The 20,631-nt window shown below is 39.1% G+C and overlaps 1 protein-coding gene across 1 annotated transcript in view; it reads left to right on the plus strand.

Annotated features, from left to right (window-relative positions):
* Positions 1-20,631, plus strand: part of DNAH6 (dynein axonemal heavy chain 6) — a 447,135-nt gene that overhangs the window by 171,442 nt on the left and 255,062 nt on the right. The window contains exons 29-33 of the mRNA XM_007948902.2: positions 2,042-2,209; positions 11,636-11,784; positions 13,082-13,189; positions 17,934-18,489; positions 19,107-19,229. Coding sequence (XP_007947093.1) covers positions 2,042-2,209; positions 11,636-11,784; positions 13,082-13,189; positions 17,934-18,489; positions 19,107-19,229 — 1,104 coding nt within the window. The remainder of the gene's footprint in view (positions 1-2,041; positions 2,210-11,635; positions 11,785-13,081; positions 13,190-17,933; positions 18,490-19,106; positions 19,230-20,631) is intronic.

The following is a 20,631-nucleotide window of genomic DNA, read 5'->3' on the forward strand; positions in this document are numbered from 1 at the left end:
AAAAAAAAAAAAGCAAACTGTAGGACAACTAAAAAGAAAACAGGAATTAGTCTTTAATTATTTGTTAAATTTACAAGTTGCTATATAGTATGTGATTTACACTTATTTCATCTTCACATCAAACCTATGTGAAGCAGGTAGAATTTTTCCCAGTTTATAGGTTAAAAAAGATTCAAAGAAGTTAAACATGTCTGAGCATACCATAGAACTAGGATACATACCTAAATCCATAGGAGCTTAAAGTCTAAATGCCTTCAGATATACACCTCCTGCCTCCCACATCCTCTGGGGAAGCCTGTATTAAAGGCAAAGACTTCCAGATATCTATAGCATTTTAAGCTCCTAAATCATTACCACACTGCTGAACAATTAGCTGGGATCAAAATATGAGGAATAAAGAGGGAGAGAACAGAGAGAATGGACATAGGACTGATATATTGTCAAGTAGAGGGCAATCATGTGAGGTAAAAGGAGGATAGAAAAACATCTGCACCCAACCGAACTCCAGCCTCAATGTTACCAATGGCCAAGCAAGATAGCTGGAATGGGATATATCCCATGGATAGATGAAGAAACTAAAGCACAGAAATTTAGATGTTTGAAGAGCACAAATAGGAGAAGGACTGGTCTCCAGGTGTACTGCCCAGCATTCTCTCCTCCAGCCTATGACACGTCTCCCCAGCTCCATCCTGGTCTTCTATGTGCTCCTTAGGTCTGTTAATGATGTCTCCGTTCCATGGCCCATCTCTGAGTTTTCTTATTACTACCAACCCCATAGTCACCCATTCTTCTAAATTTTATCTGCTAGATGTTTCTTGGGAGCTCTGGTGGCTCTGGTAGTGCCTCAGGTATTTGACTGCTAACCTGAAGCTGGCAGTTCAAACCCACCAGCCACTCCTCAGAAGGAAGGTTGGGCAATCTAAGAGATTACGAAGAGATACCGCCTCAGAAACCAAAGGAGGGGTCATTATGAGTCGCAATTGACTTGATGGCAATGAGTTTGGTTTTTTTGGAGATGTTTCTCAAGTTCACCCCTTCCTCTTCATCCTTACTGATACCTCCCTAATGCTTATTATAAACATCTCCCAAAGAATAATTCTCTACTGATCTCTCTGTCTTTAGTTTGTCCAACCACTCAACTGCCATCTTTTATCCATTCACTCTGTTCAAAATTCTTCTCAGCTTTCCCCCTTCCATGGGACAAAATCTAAATTCCTTAGCCCAGCATGCAAGACTACAGGCTACAGCCCTTATACTGGAACTTTAACCTTTAGCAAAGGGAATTGCTGGTCATTCTTTGAACATGATGTGCTGTTTCTTGCTCCTGCTTCCTTTGCCTGGAATGGCTGCCACTGCTTATTTACCTGAAATGCCCTTCTTCATTGTTCAGGTCTCAGGAAGGCTTCCCTGCTCTCTCTCTGCTTCCAACAGGCTTTGCACCCATTGTCTACTGTAGCATCTCTTGCACTGCATGGTCATATTTTCCAGGTCTCACTCCACACAGAAAGTCTGAGAGCTTCTTGAGGGATCAGCAGTCACTTTCAACTCTGAACCTCCAAGCCTAGCCCAGTGCCTCACCTGCAGATGGTTGACAAGTGTTTGCTGTTGAATGAAAGTGAAGAGGTGGTCCCAAAGACTGTGTCACTGAGGTCTCAACACCCAAGGAATACAACCAAATTGAGATTTCTTGGAAAATATCAGAAAGTAGGGGTGGAGATTCAGTGGCCATGAAGTCTAAATTAAATTGAGTAAACGCAGCAAAAGATATTGAGACCTAGAAGATTTCAGAACTAAGCCAGGAAAGAAGAGAAAGTTTGGGCAGGTAGGGGCAAGTAGCAGAGAGCAGGGAACACCAGGAGAGACCAGGAATAAGCAGGACAATCTGAAGGTAAATGTTCCCTGTTGTCTAACAGCAGGACTTACTATTCTTTGCTTGAATGTGCCTTTACACAAGTTTTGTATTTGAGTAGTAATTTACATGAAAGAATTTACCAGTGTCTGGAGAAATGTTAACTTACACTTTTTCTTTTTTTCAAAATAGCTTTCTAGATTCATGTTTGAGGGACGGGAAATAAAGCTGATTATGACTTGTGCAGCCTTCATCACAATGAATCCTGGATATGCAGGAAGAACTGAACTGCCAGATAATCTCAAAGCTTTGTTCAGACCATTTGCAATGATGGTTCCGAATTATGCTTTGATTGCAGAGGTATGTGTCCCATTATAAAGCAGAAAAAATTTAAGCTTATTTATTTAATTTACCTTTGATTCTATTGAGGTAGGAAGTTTCCTTTTTGAATACATCCTAGTTAAAGTTTCGCATTATTACTTATATTTAAAAGTAGGAGCTCTGGTAGCATAGTGCCTAAGGCACTTGACTGCTAACCAGAAGGCTGGCGGTTCAAACCCACTAGCCACTCCTCAGAAGTAAAGTTGGGCAATCTACTTCCGTAGTGATACTGCCTCGGAAACCCAAGGAGGAGCCACTATGAGTTGGGCTGACTGACAGTACATAACAGCATGATTGTTATCATAGAAATGTTTTGGTCTGTATTTAGTTTTTGTTGTTTTGTTTGTTTGTTTTTCTTTACTACTATATCACTAATCCACCCCAAGTCTATCAGTTTGCCATACTGTGATGGCTTGTGTGTTGCTGAGATGCTGGGAGCTATGCCACTAGTACTTCAAATACCTGAAGGATCACCCACAGTGGACAGGCTTCATCAGAACTTCCAGACTAAGACAGACTAGGAAGAAGGACCTGGTAATATATTTCTTTAAAAAAAAAAAAATTGGCCAGTGAAAACCTTATGAATAGCAGTGGGACATTGTTTGACATAGTGCCAGAAGATGAGCTCCTCAGATTAGAAGGCACTAAATTTATGACTGAGGAGGGGCTGCTTCCTCAAAGTAGAGTTGACCTAAATAATGTGGATGGAATAGAGCTTTTGGGACCTTCATTTGCTAATGTGGCATGACTTAAAGTGAGAAGAAACAGCTGAAAACATGCATTAATAATCAGAATGTGGAATGTACAAAGTATGAATCTAGGAAAATTGAAAATCCTCAAAAATTAAATGAAATGCATAAAGATCAATATCCTAAGCACTACTGAGCTTAAATGGACTGGTTATTGGCCAGTTTGAATAGGACAGTCATATGGTCTACTATGCCAAGAATAACAAATTGAAGAGGAATGGTGTCACCTTCATAATAAAATAGAACGTTTCCAGATTTATCCTGAGGAGGAGAATCTAAGATGACTGACTAGGCAGATATACTATCCAGACTCTCTGCAACAAAGACTTGAGAAAACAAGTGAAATTGATGCAAATGACAGTCTTGGAATCCAGACCTGCAAAGAAAAGGATAAAGATGTGGATCAAATGCTGATTTGAGGAAGAGATTGAATGAAACAGCAAACAAGGTGGCATACAGAGTGATGAACTGCCAACCAGCAACGAATGGTCATTTAAGTTATTGCAAGCAGTGTTCTGATTGAGGCAAGAATCAGGTAACCAGCTCTGCTCACCCAGGACTGCACTTGCACCCACGTTGATGAATAGCAGCCAGAGAGGTGTGATCTCCACCCTTACATTGCACAACTCCACAGTGACCAGAGCTGTAGTCCCCCACCCCCACTCATCTGGTGGCCAGTCAACCCCATCCCCCACTGCCAGTGCTGTGCCACTCTTTTTTTTCTTTTCCATTCTTGTTTTCTTTATCTTTCATTATAGGTCTTCCTGCTCCCTCTGCCTTGTTATTTTTACTTTTCATTTCTTCTTTCTCTTCCTTCCTCCACTTTTTAAAACACAGGGAGCAAGTGGGAAGAGAGCTGTTATGCTGCAGAGAATTGGTGACGTAGTGCCTAAGGCATTTGACTGCTAACCAGAAAGCTGGCAGTTCACACCCACCAGGCACTCTTCAGAAGGAAGATTGGGCAATCTACTTCCATAGAGATACTGCCTCAGAAACCCAAGGAGAGGTCACTATGAGTTGAATTGATTCAACACCAGTGAGTTTGGTTTTTTATGGTTTTTATTCAATATTGTACTGGAAGTCCTAGCCAGAGCAGTAAGTCAAGAAACAGAAATAAAAGGCATCCAAATTGGCAAAGAAGAAAAAAAACTTTATCTATTTCCAGTTAATAGAAAATCCCAGAGACTTAACAAGAAAACTACTGGAACTAATAGAGGGATTCAGCAAATTGGCAGGGTATGATGTGAACATAAAATCAATTGGATTTCTCTACATTAACAAAGAGAACTCTGAAAAGGAAATCAGGAAAACAGTATCATTTATAGTAAGTGGAAGAATATACCATGTACATGGATAGGAAGAATTAACATTGTGAAGATTTCAATACTACCGAAAGTGATCTTTAGATATAATGCAACCCTGTTCCAGATTCCATCATCATTCTTTACAGAGGTGGAGAAACTAATCATCAACTTTATATGGAAAAGATAGGGAACCCAGATAAGGAAAGCATTACTAAAGAAGAAGAAAAAGTAGGAGACCTCACACTCTCTTATCTCAAAATCTATCATACAGCCATGATAGTCAAAACTGCCTGATATTCAAACATTGAAATATGGATGGATAGATGGGTGGACAGGCTGAACTATTAAGTATGTCCATGCATGGGGTAGTGTGTTCAAGACCATGTATAGGGTTGGCACACAATGTTTCTACAAGTGCATTTCTATGTTCTGCAAGAATTCCCAGGTGTGTAGTAGAGCTGACAAGGAGCAAGGTTATAGTAACGTGTTGACCACAGCCAGCTACCCAGAGGGAGTCAGTAGTTGGACCTGTGAGCTCGAGACCATAGCCTCAGGGGACATCAAGCGCAATTGGCATAACATACTACACAAAAACATTATTCCACATCCTACTTTGGCAAGTAGTGATTGGAATCTTAAAAGCTTGCAAGTGGTCATCTAGATGCAACGATGGGTCTTTCCTCATCCATGGCAAAGAAGAATGAAGAAAACTAAAGACATGTGGAAACAATTAGTCCAAGCAACTGGTACACAATGTAATCCTCAGCCTATACGACTATGAGACTGGAAGAACTAGATGGTGCCCGGCTACCACTGTCAACCACTCGAAGGGGGATCTATGTAAGAGATCCTGAATAGAGTGAGAGAATAATATGGAACAAAACTCAAAATCATTAAAAAAAAGAGAGAGAGAGAGAGAGAACAGGTTTGCTGGTCTGTCTGATAGAGCCTGATGGAGGCACTGAGACTATGGCGCCTACTTGCCCTTTAGGTCTGGAATTGAACCCATTCCTATGGCTTCCAGACAAACAAAAGACAGGCATATGAGCTGAACATTTACAATAGGTAGATATACTCCTTGGAGAGATCAATCATGGGAGAATAGAAGAGTTGTGTATGTACAGGCAGACAGCTTGAGGGGAGGGGAGGCAGGAGTGCATGGGAAGGAAGGACACAGGGAGGAGGTAACTATGGGGAGGAAGTCGGAGAGGAGGTGTTGCATTGTGGGAAATTGTAGTCAATTTCATGGGACAAAGTATATGTGAGGTGTTGTATGGAAAGTGAATTTTCTCTATAAACTTTCACCCAAATCACAATAAAAATTAAAAAAAAAAAAAAAAAAAAACCTGCCTGGAATAACAAACTCATAGATCAGTGGAACAAAATTCAGAACCCAAAAGTAAATTCAATCACCTATGGACAACTGATCTTTGACAAATCACTAAAATTCAATACATGGGGAAGATATAGTCTCCTTAACAAATAGTGCTGGTAAAACTGGATATCCATTTGCAGAAAAATGAAACAACATCCATATTTTTTCACCAGATCCAAGAACTAACTCAAGATAGATCAAACAGCTAAATGTAAAACCTAAAACTATAAAGATCATCAAAGAAAAAAATAGGGCAAGATGTAAGGACCCTAATCCGTGACATGAATACCCTATTAAACATAACTAAAAATGCACAAGCAGTAGAAGACGAACTAGACAATGGGACATCCTAAAAATTCAACATGTATGCACATCAAAAGATTTCACTGAAAGACTGAAAAGAGAACCTACAGAATAGGGAGAAAAAAATGGCAATGATTTATCAGACAAGGGACTAATTTCTAAAATTTATAGATAGTTTCACAACCTCAACAACAAAAGGACAAAAGATCCAGTTAAAAAAATCAGCAGAAGGCAATAAGAGACACTTCACCCAAAAGACATTTAGGCGAACAACAAATGCATGAAGAAATGCTAGCGATCATTAGCCATTGGAGAGATACAATTCTAAACAATGAGATACCATTTCACCCAGCATAAATAGCAAAGTTCAAAAAAATAAAACGAGAAAACTACAAATGGGCGTGGAGAGACTAGAACCCTCATATACAGCTGGTGGGACTGTAAAATTGTGCAACCACAAAGAAAAATGGTATGGCACTTCCTTAAAAAATTCTACATAGAAATACAATATGATCCAGCAATCCCAATACTATGGATAAATCCTAGAGAAATAAGCCATTACACAAACTGATATGTGCACACCCATTTCATCACAGCATTATTCCCAATAGCAAAAAGAGGGAAACATCCTAAGTGCCCACTGACAGATGAATGGATAAACAAGCTATGGTACATACACAAAATGCAATAGCACACAACATTAAAGAATAGGAATGAATCTGTGAAGCACCTCATGATGTGGATGATCCTAGAGAACATTATGCTGAGTGAAATTGGTCAATCACAAAGGAGAAGTATTATATGAGACTACTACTGTAAAAAGTCAAGAGAAGGTTTACACACAGGAAGAGGCATTCTTTGAAGGTTACCAGGAGTGGGGAAGGAAAGGAGAGTAAATCACTAACTAAATGATGGACCCATATTAACTTGGGTGAAGAAAAAGGCAATATGCAAGAAGGGGAAGGGCAGCACAAAATGTTTAAGGCAGCAGAAGATACTGGGAGGACCATAAGAGTTAAAGGCAACAAGGGTAAAAATTGTGTATTACATACACAATCCTGCAATAACTATTATTAATAACTATTATTTATTATTATTAACAATAATCTACAAATGTTGTTGTTGTTGTTATGTGCCATCAAGTTGGATCCGACTCATAGTGACCCCTCCTTGGGTTTCCAAAGCAGTATCACTACGGAAGTAGATTGCCCCATCTTCCTTCCGAGGAGTGGCTGGTGGGTTGAACCACCAGCCTTTTGGTTAGCAGTAAAGTGCCTTAGGCACTATGCTACCAGAGCTTCTACAATCTACAAATGGATACATAGATAGACATGCAAGCTGAACAAGGGTGGGGAGGTGAATGGGGCTATACCAATGAATATATATATAGGTTGGACAGATGATATTTCTACATATGTATTTATATGTGCTGCAAATATATTCATGAATATAGTAGAACATACAGGGGACAAATTTATGAAAACTTCTTAGCCGTAAGCAAACATCTTGAGGGAATGAGTCATTGGGTTTAGGGGCTCAAGATGACAGTTTCAAGGGACATCATTAATCAAGGTTGTCATAACATAGGCAACAAAGATAATGCTCTACATCCTACTTTGTTGAGTAGCGACTGGGGTCTTAAAAGTTTATGAGTGGCCATCTAAGGTGCAACTATTGGTCCCGCCCTGTCCAAAGCAAAGAAGAGTGAAGAAAATCAAAGACAATGAAATAATTAGTCCAAAGGACTAATGGACCACATGAACCCCAGCATCCATGACCGTAAGACCAGAAGAACTAGATGGTGCCCAGTTATTACTGCTGACCACTGTGAAAGGGATCACAAGAGGTCCTGGATAGAATGGAAGGAAAATGTGGAACAAAATTCAAAATCATAAGTTAAAAAAAAAAAAAAGACCAGGCTTACTAGTCTGATAGAGATTGGTGGAATATCTGAAAGTATGATCCTTAGACACACTAAGCCTGGAACTGAACTCACCCCATGGCTCAACTTTCAGTGAAACAATAGACAGACATACAAGGTAAACAATAACACCAGGGAGGTGCACACTTCTTAGGACAATCAACCATATGAGTTCAAAAGGATAAAGTTTGCCCAGGGATAAAGCTCAGAAGGCAGGAAGAGATAGGAAGGGAGGACGAAAGGAAATGGTAAACACTGGGAGGAAGTGGGAATGGTGCTGTTACATTGTGGGGATTGCCATCAATGCCATAAAACAACATGTGTATGAATTGTTGAATGGGAAACCAATTTGCTCTGTAAACTTTGATACAAGTCAAAATAAATAGTTATAATTTTTTTTCTGAATGTTTAGAAAAGTGAAAAGTTCATATGTGAGGGCAAACCACAAAAATTTATAATCACATTTGGACTGTAAAAAGAGCACTTAGGATAAAATGTGTTAGAAATCTTCCTGAAGTATAACACTATCAGTGATAGGATAAGATCTATACAACTACAAGGAAGATAAGTTAATGCAACTATTATTTAAATTTACCCACCAACTACTAATGCCAAAGAAGAAGAAATTGAAGATTTTACCAATTTCTCCAGTCTGAAAAGTCTGAAAGTCATCAAACATGCAATTAAGTGCATTGATTAACTATTGGTGATTGGAATGCAAAAGTTGGAAAAATAATGGCCTGGGTGATAGAAACAAAGCCAGAGATATCATGATAGAATTTTGCAAGCCCAATGTCCTATTCATTGGAAATACCTTGCTTTAACAACATAAACAGCAACTGTATATAGACACTGCTACTTGGAATACACAGGAATCAAGTCAACTATATCTATGAAAAGAGATGATGGAGAATCTGAATGTCATCAGTCAGAACAAGGCCAGGGGCTGACTGCAGAACAGAACTATCAAGTGGTGGTCCTATGCAAGTTCAACTTGAAATTGAAGAAAACTAAAACCAGGAATTGATGGAATATCAATTAAGATGTTTTTACAAATAGATGCAGTGCTGGCAGCACTCACTTTTCTATGCTTAGAAATTTGGATGGCACTATCTGATCAACCTACACTAAGAGATCCATATTTGTGCTCATTCCAAAGAAAGGTGATACAAAAAAAAAAAAAAATGTGGAAACCATGTAAGTAAAATCTTACTGAAGATAATTCAGAACAGTTGCACCAGTACATTGACAAGGAACCACCAGAAATTCAAGCTGGATTCAGAAGATGTAGAATGATGTATATCATTGCTGATGTCAGGTGGATCTTGGCAGAAAGCAGAGAATATACAAAAAATGTTTACCTGTGTTTTATTAACTATGGAAGGACATGCAACTGGGTGAATCAGAACAAATTGTGGATAACATTGTAAAGAATGAGAATTCTAGAACTTAAGTGTGCTCATGAGAAACCTGTACATAGAACAAGAGGCAGTCATTTGAACAGAACAAAGGAATACTGCATGGTTTCAAATCAGGAAGATGTGTGTCAGCGTAGTATCTTTTCAAAACACTTATTCTTTATGTGTGCTGAGAAAATAATCTGAGAAGCTGGACTGCATGAAGGAGAACATGGTATCAGGATAGCAAGAAGTTTCGTTAACAGCCTGTAATAATTATTATTCTTGTGAAATTCTTTGTGATCTCTGCCATCAATTCTATCACAAAGGCCATATCTTTCCAACTACTGATACTTTTGGGTAAGAAGAAAACCTGGTTTAGAGCCCAGTCCACTGTTTTTCTCATATCCCATTCTGTGACTTACTGATATATTACTCAGGTATTAATTCAAAAACCAAACTCACTGTCATTGAGTCAGTCTGGACTCATAATGACCCCTCCTTGGGTTTCCGAGGCAGTATCACTACAGAAGTAGATTGCCCAACCTTCCTTCCAAAGAGTGACTGGTGGGTTTGAACTGCCACCCTTCTGGTTAGCAGTCAAATGCCTTAGGCACTAGGCCACCAGAGCTCCTCAGGAATTAATTGGAGGAATTCAAAAGTCCAGTCTTCTAAGGGCTACTTCTAGGGTTAATTACAGGTTAAATGAATCAGGGCTGTCATCAGTAAATATTTTTAATCATCTACTGTGTGCACAGTGTTATGCTAATGAGCAGTGATAGAGCAGTTAACAAAACAGACATCTTTAAGAAGTCTGTGTCATTTGAAATCCTGCTCTGAGGCCAACTGCAGTGTTTCTGGTAGATTATAATTGAGGGAGCACTTGACTGCTAACCAGAGGGCTGGCGGTTCAAACCCACCAGCTACTCCTCAGAAGGAAGATGGGGCAATCTACTTCCATAGTGATACTGCCTCGGAAACCCAAGGAGGGGTCGCTAGGAGTCGGGTCCGACTCAACAGCACATAATAACAACATAATTGAGGGAAGAGTCCATGTTCACCTCCACTGTCAAAGATATTGTGCAGCCTCTAATTTACTTAACAAAGAATGCATAAACTTGTCAGGAGCAAAGTAGCCTCTTAGAGCAGGGAACATTAAAAAACAAAACAAACTTATTGCCATCGAGCCAATTCTGAGTAGTGGCAACCCCAAGTGTTAGAGCAGAACTGCTGCATAGAGTTTTCTTGGCTATAATCTTAACAGAAGCAGATCAGCAGGGCTTTCTTCTGTGGCACTGCTGGGTAGGTTTTAACCACTGACTTTTAGATTAGTTTTGTTGTTGTTATATACAATTCCTTGGGTTTCTGAGGCAGTGTTACTACAGAAGTAGATTGCCCAACCTTCCTTCCGAGGAGTGGCTGGTGGGTTTGAACCACCAGCCTTCTGGTTAGCAGTCAAGTGTCTCAAGCATAAATCATGTGCACCATCCAGAGAGACCTTATAGGGCATAGAAGAGACTGTGGATCATTGCACAGCTTCCTTTGACTCTACAGAAGTTAAAGAGAACATATTGTTACTACTGATACTGCCCATCAATGTGGTGTTCTTGTCAGATTGTTGTTGTTGTTAGGTGCCATTGAGTCAGCTCCGACTCATAGTGACCCTGTGTATGACAGAACAAAGCACTGGCACCAGCCTCACAATCCTTGCTATGCCTGAGCCCATTGTTGCAGCCACTGTGTCAGTTCATTTCATAAAGGATGTTCCCCTTTTTCTCTGACCCTCCTCTTGTCAGATTATTGTTGCTGTTGTTTTGTGCTGTCAAGTCCTACCCAACTCATAGAGACCACTCCTTGGGATTCTGAGGTGGTATCACTACGGAAGTAGATTGCCCAATCTTCCTTCTGATGAGTGGCTGGTGGGTTTGAACCACCAGCCTTCTGGTTAGCACTCAAGTGCCTTAGGCACTATGCTGCCAGAGCTCCTTGTAGATTAGAGAAGTTAAATTCTTGCTACAACATTATCCTCTTGTAGTCGGGCCTGATAACACCATATCATCTCCGTGATGTGAACATTTTCAGACATTGGACACTGCTGCTCCTTAAATCATATGTCACCAAAGCCTTTCAAGAGAAAGAAAGCAGAATCAGTGCCCAGGTGTCCCCATACCATATCCCACCTTCTCCCTTCCAGTGGCCCAGAAAACCGTATGCCATTCAATCTTTGTATTTACGTTCTTTTCTTAAATGATGTAACAACTAGAGGTACAATGCCTAGAGTTTGAATATGCTAATATTATGCTAATATTTTAGACTATCAATATAATAAATATTACACTATACTTTCTTATTCTAGGTAATTCTGTATTCTGAAGGATTTGAGTCCAGTAAAATACTGGCAAGAAAGATGACTCAGATGTATAAACTTTGCAGTGAGCAGCTCTCTCAGCAGGATCACTATGACTTTGGCATGAGAGCTGTGAAGTCTGTATTGGTCATGGCTGGGTAAGAAACCAAAGTGGTAAAATGTGAAATACCAAATCATGTAATCAATTAATTAAGTGGGAAATTTTCAGAATATTTTTAGAACAATGTCTGGTATACAGTAAGTGATTCTACTCTTGGCATCATTTTTGCCTTTGGATTCCCACACACAGTGAGTTGTGGCATCTTTTCTCATCCTACCAGAGTTCTCCACTGTGAGACCCAACATGGTTACCCTCAGACTGAACCTGAGTCCCAGCTAGACTTTGACTAACTTTCTTGTCCCTAAGAGCTCATCATATACATTGGGTTCAAGTATACATAAGCCTTTACTACAATAGAAGAGGATGGCTAAACTTAAAAAGTACAGTTTGTTATTCACATTCAATAAGGTAAATCGCATATGTTGCCCAATGTAGCCTTGAGCGTTAAGAGAAACTTCAGTTAATCATTCCATCTTCAGTTCAGACTTATGTCATGGGCTTTATCTCTCTTTTTACAGAATGGTCCAAAACCAAACTTCTTTTTAGTTTCTGTTTCAGCCAGAGTCTTTCCTGTTTCACACCCTGACTTTTCTCTTTATATCTTCCTTAAAGTACTACCTCTTGATCTTCAACTTGTCCAGAGTCCCTGAGAGCATCTAATTTCTCTCTAGTCCTTCCTTTCATTTTCATTGTCTCTGTTTCTGCACATAGAGAGGCCCTTCTGTCTAGTCCTGTAATCACTGGGCTTTGCAAAAATCTTCCCCTTCTTTACTCTCTGTTCTTTTTTGTAAATATCTCAAATTAAGTATTTTTCCTTTTTATAGGCTTGTCATTTAAGGCATACTAAGGGATTTGGACATATTTCTCCTCAAAGAATAGAAGTACAGACCAGTGAGAGCACTCATGTAGAATATTTTGTGCTGAGGTCATCAATAGGGCTGTGCCTGAGGTCCTCTGAGAACGGGAGCAGAGGAGATTTCTAGAGGTGGGAGTAACTGGACTGGGCTTTGAAGGGAAAATAAGAGTTAACCGGCAAAGGAGCAAGGCAGAGCATCTTGGACAGAGGGAAAAGAAAGTCACAAGCATATGAAACATCATGATGGATGCAGGGAATTGTAAATTCAGATTGGGAAAAGTCTGAATTAATTAGAGTGTGGGGTAGGGGAGTGTTAAAAAGATACCCTTGTTATTCAACTCAGGGCTATGTTCCACGAGGAGTCTGTAGGTGGCCCTCCACAGCTATCTGCACACAGAATCCCTGACCCACAGGTTTGGAAAATTGTGTTTAATCATGTTTTCTCTTAATTTCATCTGAAATATTCCTTTGAATTTAGGTCTTTAAAAAGAGAGAACCCAAACCTAAGTGAAGATGTAGTATTGATAAGAGCTTTACGAGATTCCAACTTGCCAAAATTCCTTACAGATGATGCTGTTCTGTTCAGGTAATTTTCTAGACATTTCACAATAAAGCATAGCTACTACATGGATATAAAGGATAGTCTCATGCTCAATTATTTCCATCTCTAACATGCTAATAACTTTTTAATCTTTTCTAGATAATACATATTACAGTTTGGGAAAATATTAACTTAAAATAAATATACTAAAATTTTAACATTTGTTCATTTACTTTTTTCAAAATATGAATCACCAGGTTGTGTGCTATACAAATTAGTGTTTGGTGACAAGCTCCTGACCTAAGAGAAACTCATAATTTTGAAAAAAAATGGACTTGAGAATTAACATAAATATGATTCCTTTTATATCTTCTTTTATTATATTTATTCAAGTTATACACGTACATACCTTTAAAAATGAGAGTTTTACCAAAAAAAAAAAAAGGCCCTGCCTTGAGTCAACACTTTTATTATTATTATTTTTATTGTGCTTAGGGTGCACATTTACAAAGCAGATTTGTTTTACATTCAACAGTTCACATACATCTGATTTCCCGTTTACCTTCCCCAACCATAAAACTCTTCTCCCCACTCCTTCCTGTGACTATCCCCTCCCTGTCCCCTTCTTACCTATGCATTCCTGTCTGTCCAGCTTTCCCTCTGTGTGAATGCTGCCTCTCTGATGTCTCATGGCTGATTGATCTAAGGAGTGCATCTCCCTAGAGTAGGTGGGTACATCACCCTGGGGTAGGTATTCTGCATGTAGGTCTTTCTCCATGTGAGTCCATTTCCAGACTTGAGGGGTAACCTGGGGCCATATCTCAGGGGTTCCATCAGTCTCTATCTAGCCAGTAATTCTTGTGTTTTTGAATTATATTCCACATTTTTCCTCCCACTCTATCCATGATTTCCAGTTATTATCCTTTTCCAAGTGGTTGGCATTGGTAGCCAGGCACCATCTAGTTTTTCTGGTCTTAGTGTTATGAAAGTTAAGGTCCTCATGGTCCATCTTATCTTTGGACTAATTGTTTCCAGATGACCTTGATGTTCTTCACTCTTCTCTGGCCCAGATGATAGGAGACAAATAGTTGCATCTTAGATGGCCACTCAAAAGCTTTTAAGATCCTAGTCACTACTCACCAAAGTAGGATGCAGAACAAGATTTTTATGAACTATGTTGTGCCAGTTGAGCATGGTGTCCCTAGAGACTATGGTCCCGAGCCCACAGGCCTGGTCATTCTCTGTTGCCTTGAGTCAACTCTTGATTCATGGTGATCCATTCAGCTTCCATTGACTGTAATCTTACAGAAGTAGATCACCAGGCCTTTCTTCTGAGGTGCCAGTGGGTAAGTTCAAACCACCAACCTTTTGATTAGTACCCAAGCACAAATTGTTTGTACCACCCAGAGACTCCTAAGATATTGTTGAGGCCTCTACCCAATAAAGGGAGCAGGGGGTTCATCATCTATGTAATGCTTTGTTTTCAGGATGGTATTCTTACCCATGACTATACCTGATATCCTCCAGGTTAGGACAGTTGCTCAGCTTTGTGGGATAGTAAGCAGATCTGAAGGTCTAATAGCGTCATAAGCAGACTTTCAGCCAATCCTCCTGTTCTCAACTCCACAGCCAAGCCTAATTTCATAGACACATAGTGCTCCCCATTCCTGTGCCTTTCTCAAGTCTAATTTTTCCCCCCACTGCCAGCTTAGGTTTCCATTCTATGCTATATTCGTTCTCAGATTTCCCAGATACATCAATTCTTCTACAAAATGCATTAATATATTGATGTACTGATATACTGCATGGGTTGTTTATTTGAGGATGTGATTTAAATTCAGACATCTTGATTAGGCCTTGGGCTGTTTCTAAGGATAGATTAACCACCATTTGTCCTGTGTACCAAGAAGAGTAATGTGTGATAGGTTGCCTTACAGGGATGGCCATCCACAAAGTGTCTAGGTGCAGGATGGCTTAAAAAAGAGCATCTATGCTCTTTTCTGAGACAGAGGAGAGTGAAGCTTCTGGCGACAGAGCCACCACAGCTGAGCTGCTGGTACCTCTGTGCTGGCTGGCTGCTGGGACGTCTGAAGTCCCTTTTGCTTTCTAGAATGCAAGACACTTTGTGTTCCAATGACTTTACTCAAACTGGTTTTCCCACTGGAATGCCTTCTCTTGCCTTGCTTTCTGCATACTTTCCTTCCATCTTTCAGCCTAGAAATTGTTTATGTCTAGAAATTATTTTCCCAGGAGACAATAAATATTCAATTTTATTTTCTCCTCTTCTTTGGTGGTTTACTTTATATATAACTCTAGTTGTAATTTATTTTGTAATATAATTAATAGGGTAATAAAAGGTGATACCTCATGTGGGCCAATGATCTGTCCATCTCTTTTGTTTAATGACACTTTCTATATCACCGATTAAGTTTATACACACACACACACATGCAAATCTTCCTTTAGGGATAGCTCCTCTCTCTCCTGTCAAGCACCACAAGATCTTAATTCATGTCAAGGGTTATATTTTCATATTGCAGTTTTCTCTAATTTGCTAAGAGACTATTCCCCCATCTCCTTTTCATCTTTGAAAAATCTGTTGAAATTTCTCACCTACTTTGTCTCTCCTTTTGTTATTTGTCCTTGTATGGAATAGTTTATTCATTTTCATTTCCTTGTTTTCATTTAACCAAGTTAAAATTTTAGTTATCCCTATTCATTTCCTGGGGCTGCCATAACAGTGTACCACAAACTGGTGGCTTAAAACAACAGAAGAATACTGCCTCATACTTCTGGAGACTAAAAGTCTGCAATCAAGGTGTCAGTGGGACTCTGCCTTCTCTAACAGCTGTAAGGGAGGATCCTTTCTTGCTTCTTCATGAATTCTGGTGACTCCTGGCAATTCGTGGCTTTCCTTGGCTTGAAGATTCATCACTTCATTATCTGCCTCCATCTTCACATGGCTGTCTTCCCTCTATGTTTGTGTTTCTTCTCTTTTTATAAGGACACCATTCATATTGGACTCAATCATGGCCATTGAGTTGGATCTGACTCATAGCGACCCCTCCTTGGGTTTCCTAGGTGGTATCACTACGGAAGTAGATTGCCCCATCTTCCTTCTGAGGAGTGGCTGGTGGGTTTGAACTGCCAGCCTTCTGGTTAACAGTCAAATGCCTTAGGCACTACGCCACTAGAACCCACCTAATCCTATGATCTCATGTTAATTTAACTGATACCACCTTCAAATACTCTATTTCCAAATAATTTCACAGGTACTGGGAGTTAGGACTTCAGTATATCTGAGGGACAACAATTTAATTCATAGTAGTATCTTATTGCATGACTATTGTAACAAACTCAATTAATATAGATGTATAGGGAATCAAAAATGAAAGACATCTCTGCCAGCCCCACTGCTACTTTCAACAATCATATTCTACCCAAGTGTTTTACTTAATATTTTTTCATTGGTTGGATAAATAAATGGTTAGATATATGGTTATGCTTTTTTATTATTATTTGTTATAATTATGATATAATTATAAATTCATATGTGGTTATAAAATATAATCCAGAGAAATCCCTTTACTAAATTTCCTTCAGTGATACCATCTTGCAAAAAAACTAAACTACATCATAATCAGGATATTGCCATTTATACAGTCAAGATTCAGAATATTTCTATCAACAAAGGGATCCCTCATACTGCCCTTTGATAGCTGCACCCAGTTCCTTCCTGCCCTCAACCTCTCCTTAATCCTTGACAACCATTAATCTGTTCTCCATTTCTAGAATTTTGTTGCTTCATGAATGTTATATACAGTAAAACCTGTGAAAGCTAGAACCTGTGTAAGGTGGCAACCTGCCGGAGAATGAAAGCTCAAACATTTTTCACTAATAGAAAGGTGGTAAATTTGTACTTTGTAAAAAGCAGAAAACTTGTGAGACCTAGATTAATAAGGCAGTCCCATCAACTTCTGGCTCTCAGAGGTTTCACTGAAAATGGAATCATACAGCATGCAATCTTTTGAGACTGGCTGTTTTCACTCAGCATAACTCTGGAGATTCACTCAGGCTGTTGCATGTATCAATAATTTGTTTTTCTTTATTGCTGAGTAGTATTCCATGATAGAGATGTACCATAGTTTGTTTAACCATTATCCATTGAAGGATATCTGGCTTGTTATCAGTTTGGAGCTATTACAAGTAAAATAGCTGTAAACATCTATGTATAAGTTTTTATGTAAATATACATTTTTATTTCTCTGGGATAAATGCCCAGAAGTACAATCACTAGGTCATATAATAGTTGCATGTTTACTTTTTAAGAAACTGCCTGTTTTCTAGAGTGGTTTTACTGTTTTGCATTTCCACAAACAATGTATAACTGATCCTGTTTCTCTGCATCCTGTCAGCATTTGTTGTTGTCACTATTTTTTAATTTAGCCATTCTGATAAGTGTGTGGTAATACTTCATTGTGGCATGTTTAATACTATGCCACACACCGTGGATATTACAGAAACATAAAAGATATCACGTACTCCCAAGAAGCCCTTTATATACTTAGAAACTTTGGTCTAGCATACAGAAAGCAAACAAAATCATACAAGTTATCAGAGAAGTGTCCTACTATGTGTAGGACAGATTAATATGGTATGTGTTCTATAGAAAAGCAGATCAGTGATGAAAAATAAGGCTCATTATAACTTTTAATCAATTCATTTCACCAAATGTGGAGAAATACTAGTGACCAGTGGTTCCTAATTGATTTTATTTTTGTTTTGTCAGTGGAATCATATCAGACCTTTTTCCTGGAGTCCAAATTCCGGAGCATGATTATGGTATTTTGCAGTCAACAATCATAGATGTCATGACTAGACAAAATCTTCAACCTGAGATATGTATGGTTAAAAAAGTGATACAGTTCTATGAAACAATGTTAGTAAGACATGGCGTTATGCTAGTCGGACCAACAGGAGGTGGTAAGACCACAGTTTACCAAATACTAGCAGAAACCTTAGGGAATTTGCAAAAACTTGGTATAGACAATCCCTTTTACCAACCAGTTAAAACGTATGTTCTTAATCCTAAATCAATTACAATGGGTGAATTATATGGGGAAGTTAATTCCGTAACCTTGGAATGGAAAGATGGTTTGATGGCACTAAGTGTCCGAGCAGCTGTGAATGATACTTCAGAAGACCATAAATGGATCATCAGTGATGGACCAGTTGATGCTCTTTGGATTGAAAATATGAATACAGTGTTGGATGATAACAAGATGCTTTGCCTTGCTAACAGTGAGAGAATTAAACTCACACCTCAAATCCACATGCTTTTTGAGGTAAATGTATGCCTTACTGTGGAGTGAAATCAACTGTTAGAGTAGCATACCATCATTAAATTGTTTTTCTCACACTAATATATCATGTACTATCTATAATACCTACTATGATGTCTTGTTTATCTACACCGGTGACTTTGCATTTTCTAAGTGTAAATAAATTTTCATGCTTAATATGAATAAATTTGTTCACTATAGTCTGAACATTTGATGAAGGGATTAAAAGTGGGATATGGATTAAATACAGCTACAAAGTATTATGGAAGTTACCACCCCTTCTCTATTCATTCATCAAATACTGATTGAATGTCTACTGTGTGCTAGGTGTTAGTCTAGGTGTTGGAATACAAGAATATATAGGAAATAAGAGAAAAACAAAAAAGGAACACCTATCACGTCCCAGAAGAATTTGACAGTATCCTTCTGTACTCACGTGTACTTTTCACCTTATTCCACAATTCCCCATCCCTCTCCATTCATGATTATTTTTAGCTGTCCCACTCTTTTCTACATCGAGCCTTTCAATGTTAGCTTAAACTTTACAATTATGATTTATTAATACTAGAATAAGGAAGAATCATATGTGTTAGTTTCTGTTCAACCTCCCTCAATTTTAGGTGCAAGATCTTAAGGTTGCTTCCCCTGCAACAGTCAGTCGATGTGGAATGGTGTTTGTTGATCCTGAAGAACTGAAATGGATGCCATATGTTCAAACTTGGATGAAGAGTATTTCTAAAAGAGTAAGTGCAACCAGATACCTCCTGGTCTTTCTCCTTCAGGGCTTATACTGCCCTCAGGTGCCCAAACAGCAATAAGTTAAGGCCTCCTTCTGCTTGATTGTGGGAATTCCAGGGTGTGACCTAATTCCTCTCCCTAACTCACTGCCATGGAGTAGAATCCAACTCACAGTGACCCGTCCTTGGGTTTCTGAGGCAGTATCTCCACATAAGTGGATTGCCTAGTCTTCCTTCCAAGGAGTGGCTGGTGGGTTTGAACCACCAGCCTTCTAGTTAGCAGTCAAATGCCTTAGGCACTACAGGAATTCCCAAGTTTGGCCTCATATTTGTTATCTCAGCCTACCAGTCTAACTCACTCTTGTTCCTGCCTACTCGTGCCTGGATTCTCACCACACTTGTTCCTCTGAGGTACAAACAAAGCCACTTCCTGAGTTCTTCAAAACACAGATAAAAATAACCTGGGGCATTAAAAGACTTGGCAGAAGACTCCAGATAATGAAGAAAATGAAAATGTAAATCGAGACACTGGCTGTCATTGTTAATAGATTTTAGGAGTGCCTAAGGCATTTGACTCAAGCCCATCAGCCACTCATGAGAAGGAAGGTTGGGCAATCTACTTCTGTATTGATACCGCCTCCGAAACCCAAGGAGGGGTCGCTATGAATCGGGTTTGACTCAACAGCAGTGAGTAACAGAGGCTCTATGAACCAGAAAAAGAAGAAAACCAGTTTACCTCCTACCCCGATTTAGATCCAGGAACCAAGACACATTCCAACTTCAGAGGTACAATTCCAATTACTTAGAATAACAGAGCTCCATATTATCTTCTGTACTCTCTCCATTCTAAAATTAGGATTTTGGCTTTATTTATCTCAGCTTAATAAGTGGTCCATCGAACTATTTCTTCCCATTCCACCCCAGTCCAAGAACACTATCTTCTTCCCTGCCTTTTCCACTCTGAAAATGAATCAGAAACCTACTATTTTCCTCACTCTTAGGCATCAACATTTTAAGAGTATTATGGTCTAGTATCCTTATAAAAGGAAGTAATTCTCAGAGCTGAGAATTTATCATGGACTTCTGTGAAGTTTTAAACATTTCTCAATTTAATTCAAATATTTGGAATAATTCCTTGTAACTTACATGCCAAACCCAATCCACTGCGCATGAGTCGATTCAGACTCATAGCGATCCTCTAGGACAGAGTAGAATTGCTCTCATAGAATTTCTGACGCTGTGATTGTTATGGAAGCAGACTGTTACATCTTTCTCCCACAGAGAGGCTGGTGGGTCCAAACTGCCAATCTTTTGGTTGATACTGAGTATTGCTCAGGCTCCTCCTTTAACTTACAGAAACCAAACCAAACCCATTTCCATCTAATTCATTCCTACTCATAGTGACTCT

This window comes from Orycteropus afer, unplaced genomic scaffold, assembly GCF_000298275.1.
Source record: "Orycteropus afer afer isolate SDZICR_OR568_19922 unplaced genomic scaffold, OryAfe1.0 scaffold00231, whole genome shotgun sequence".
Classification (NCBI taxonomy): Eukaryota; Metazoa; Chordata; class Mammalia; order Tubulidentata; family Orycteropodidae; genus Orycteropus; species Orycteropus afer.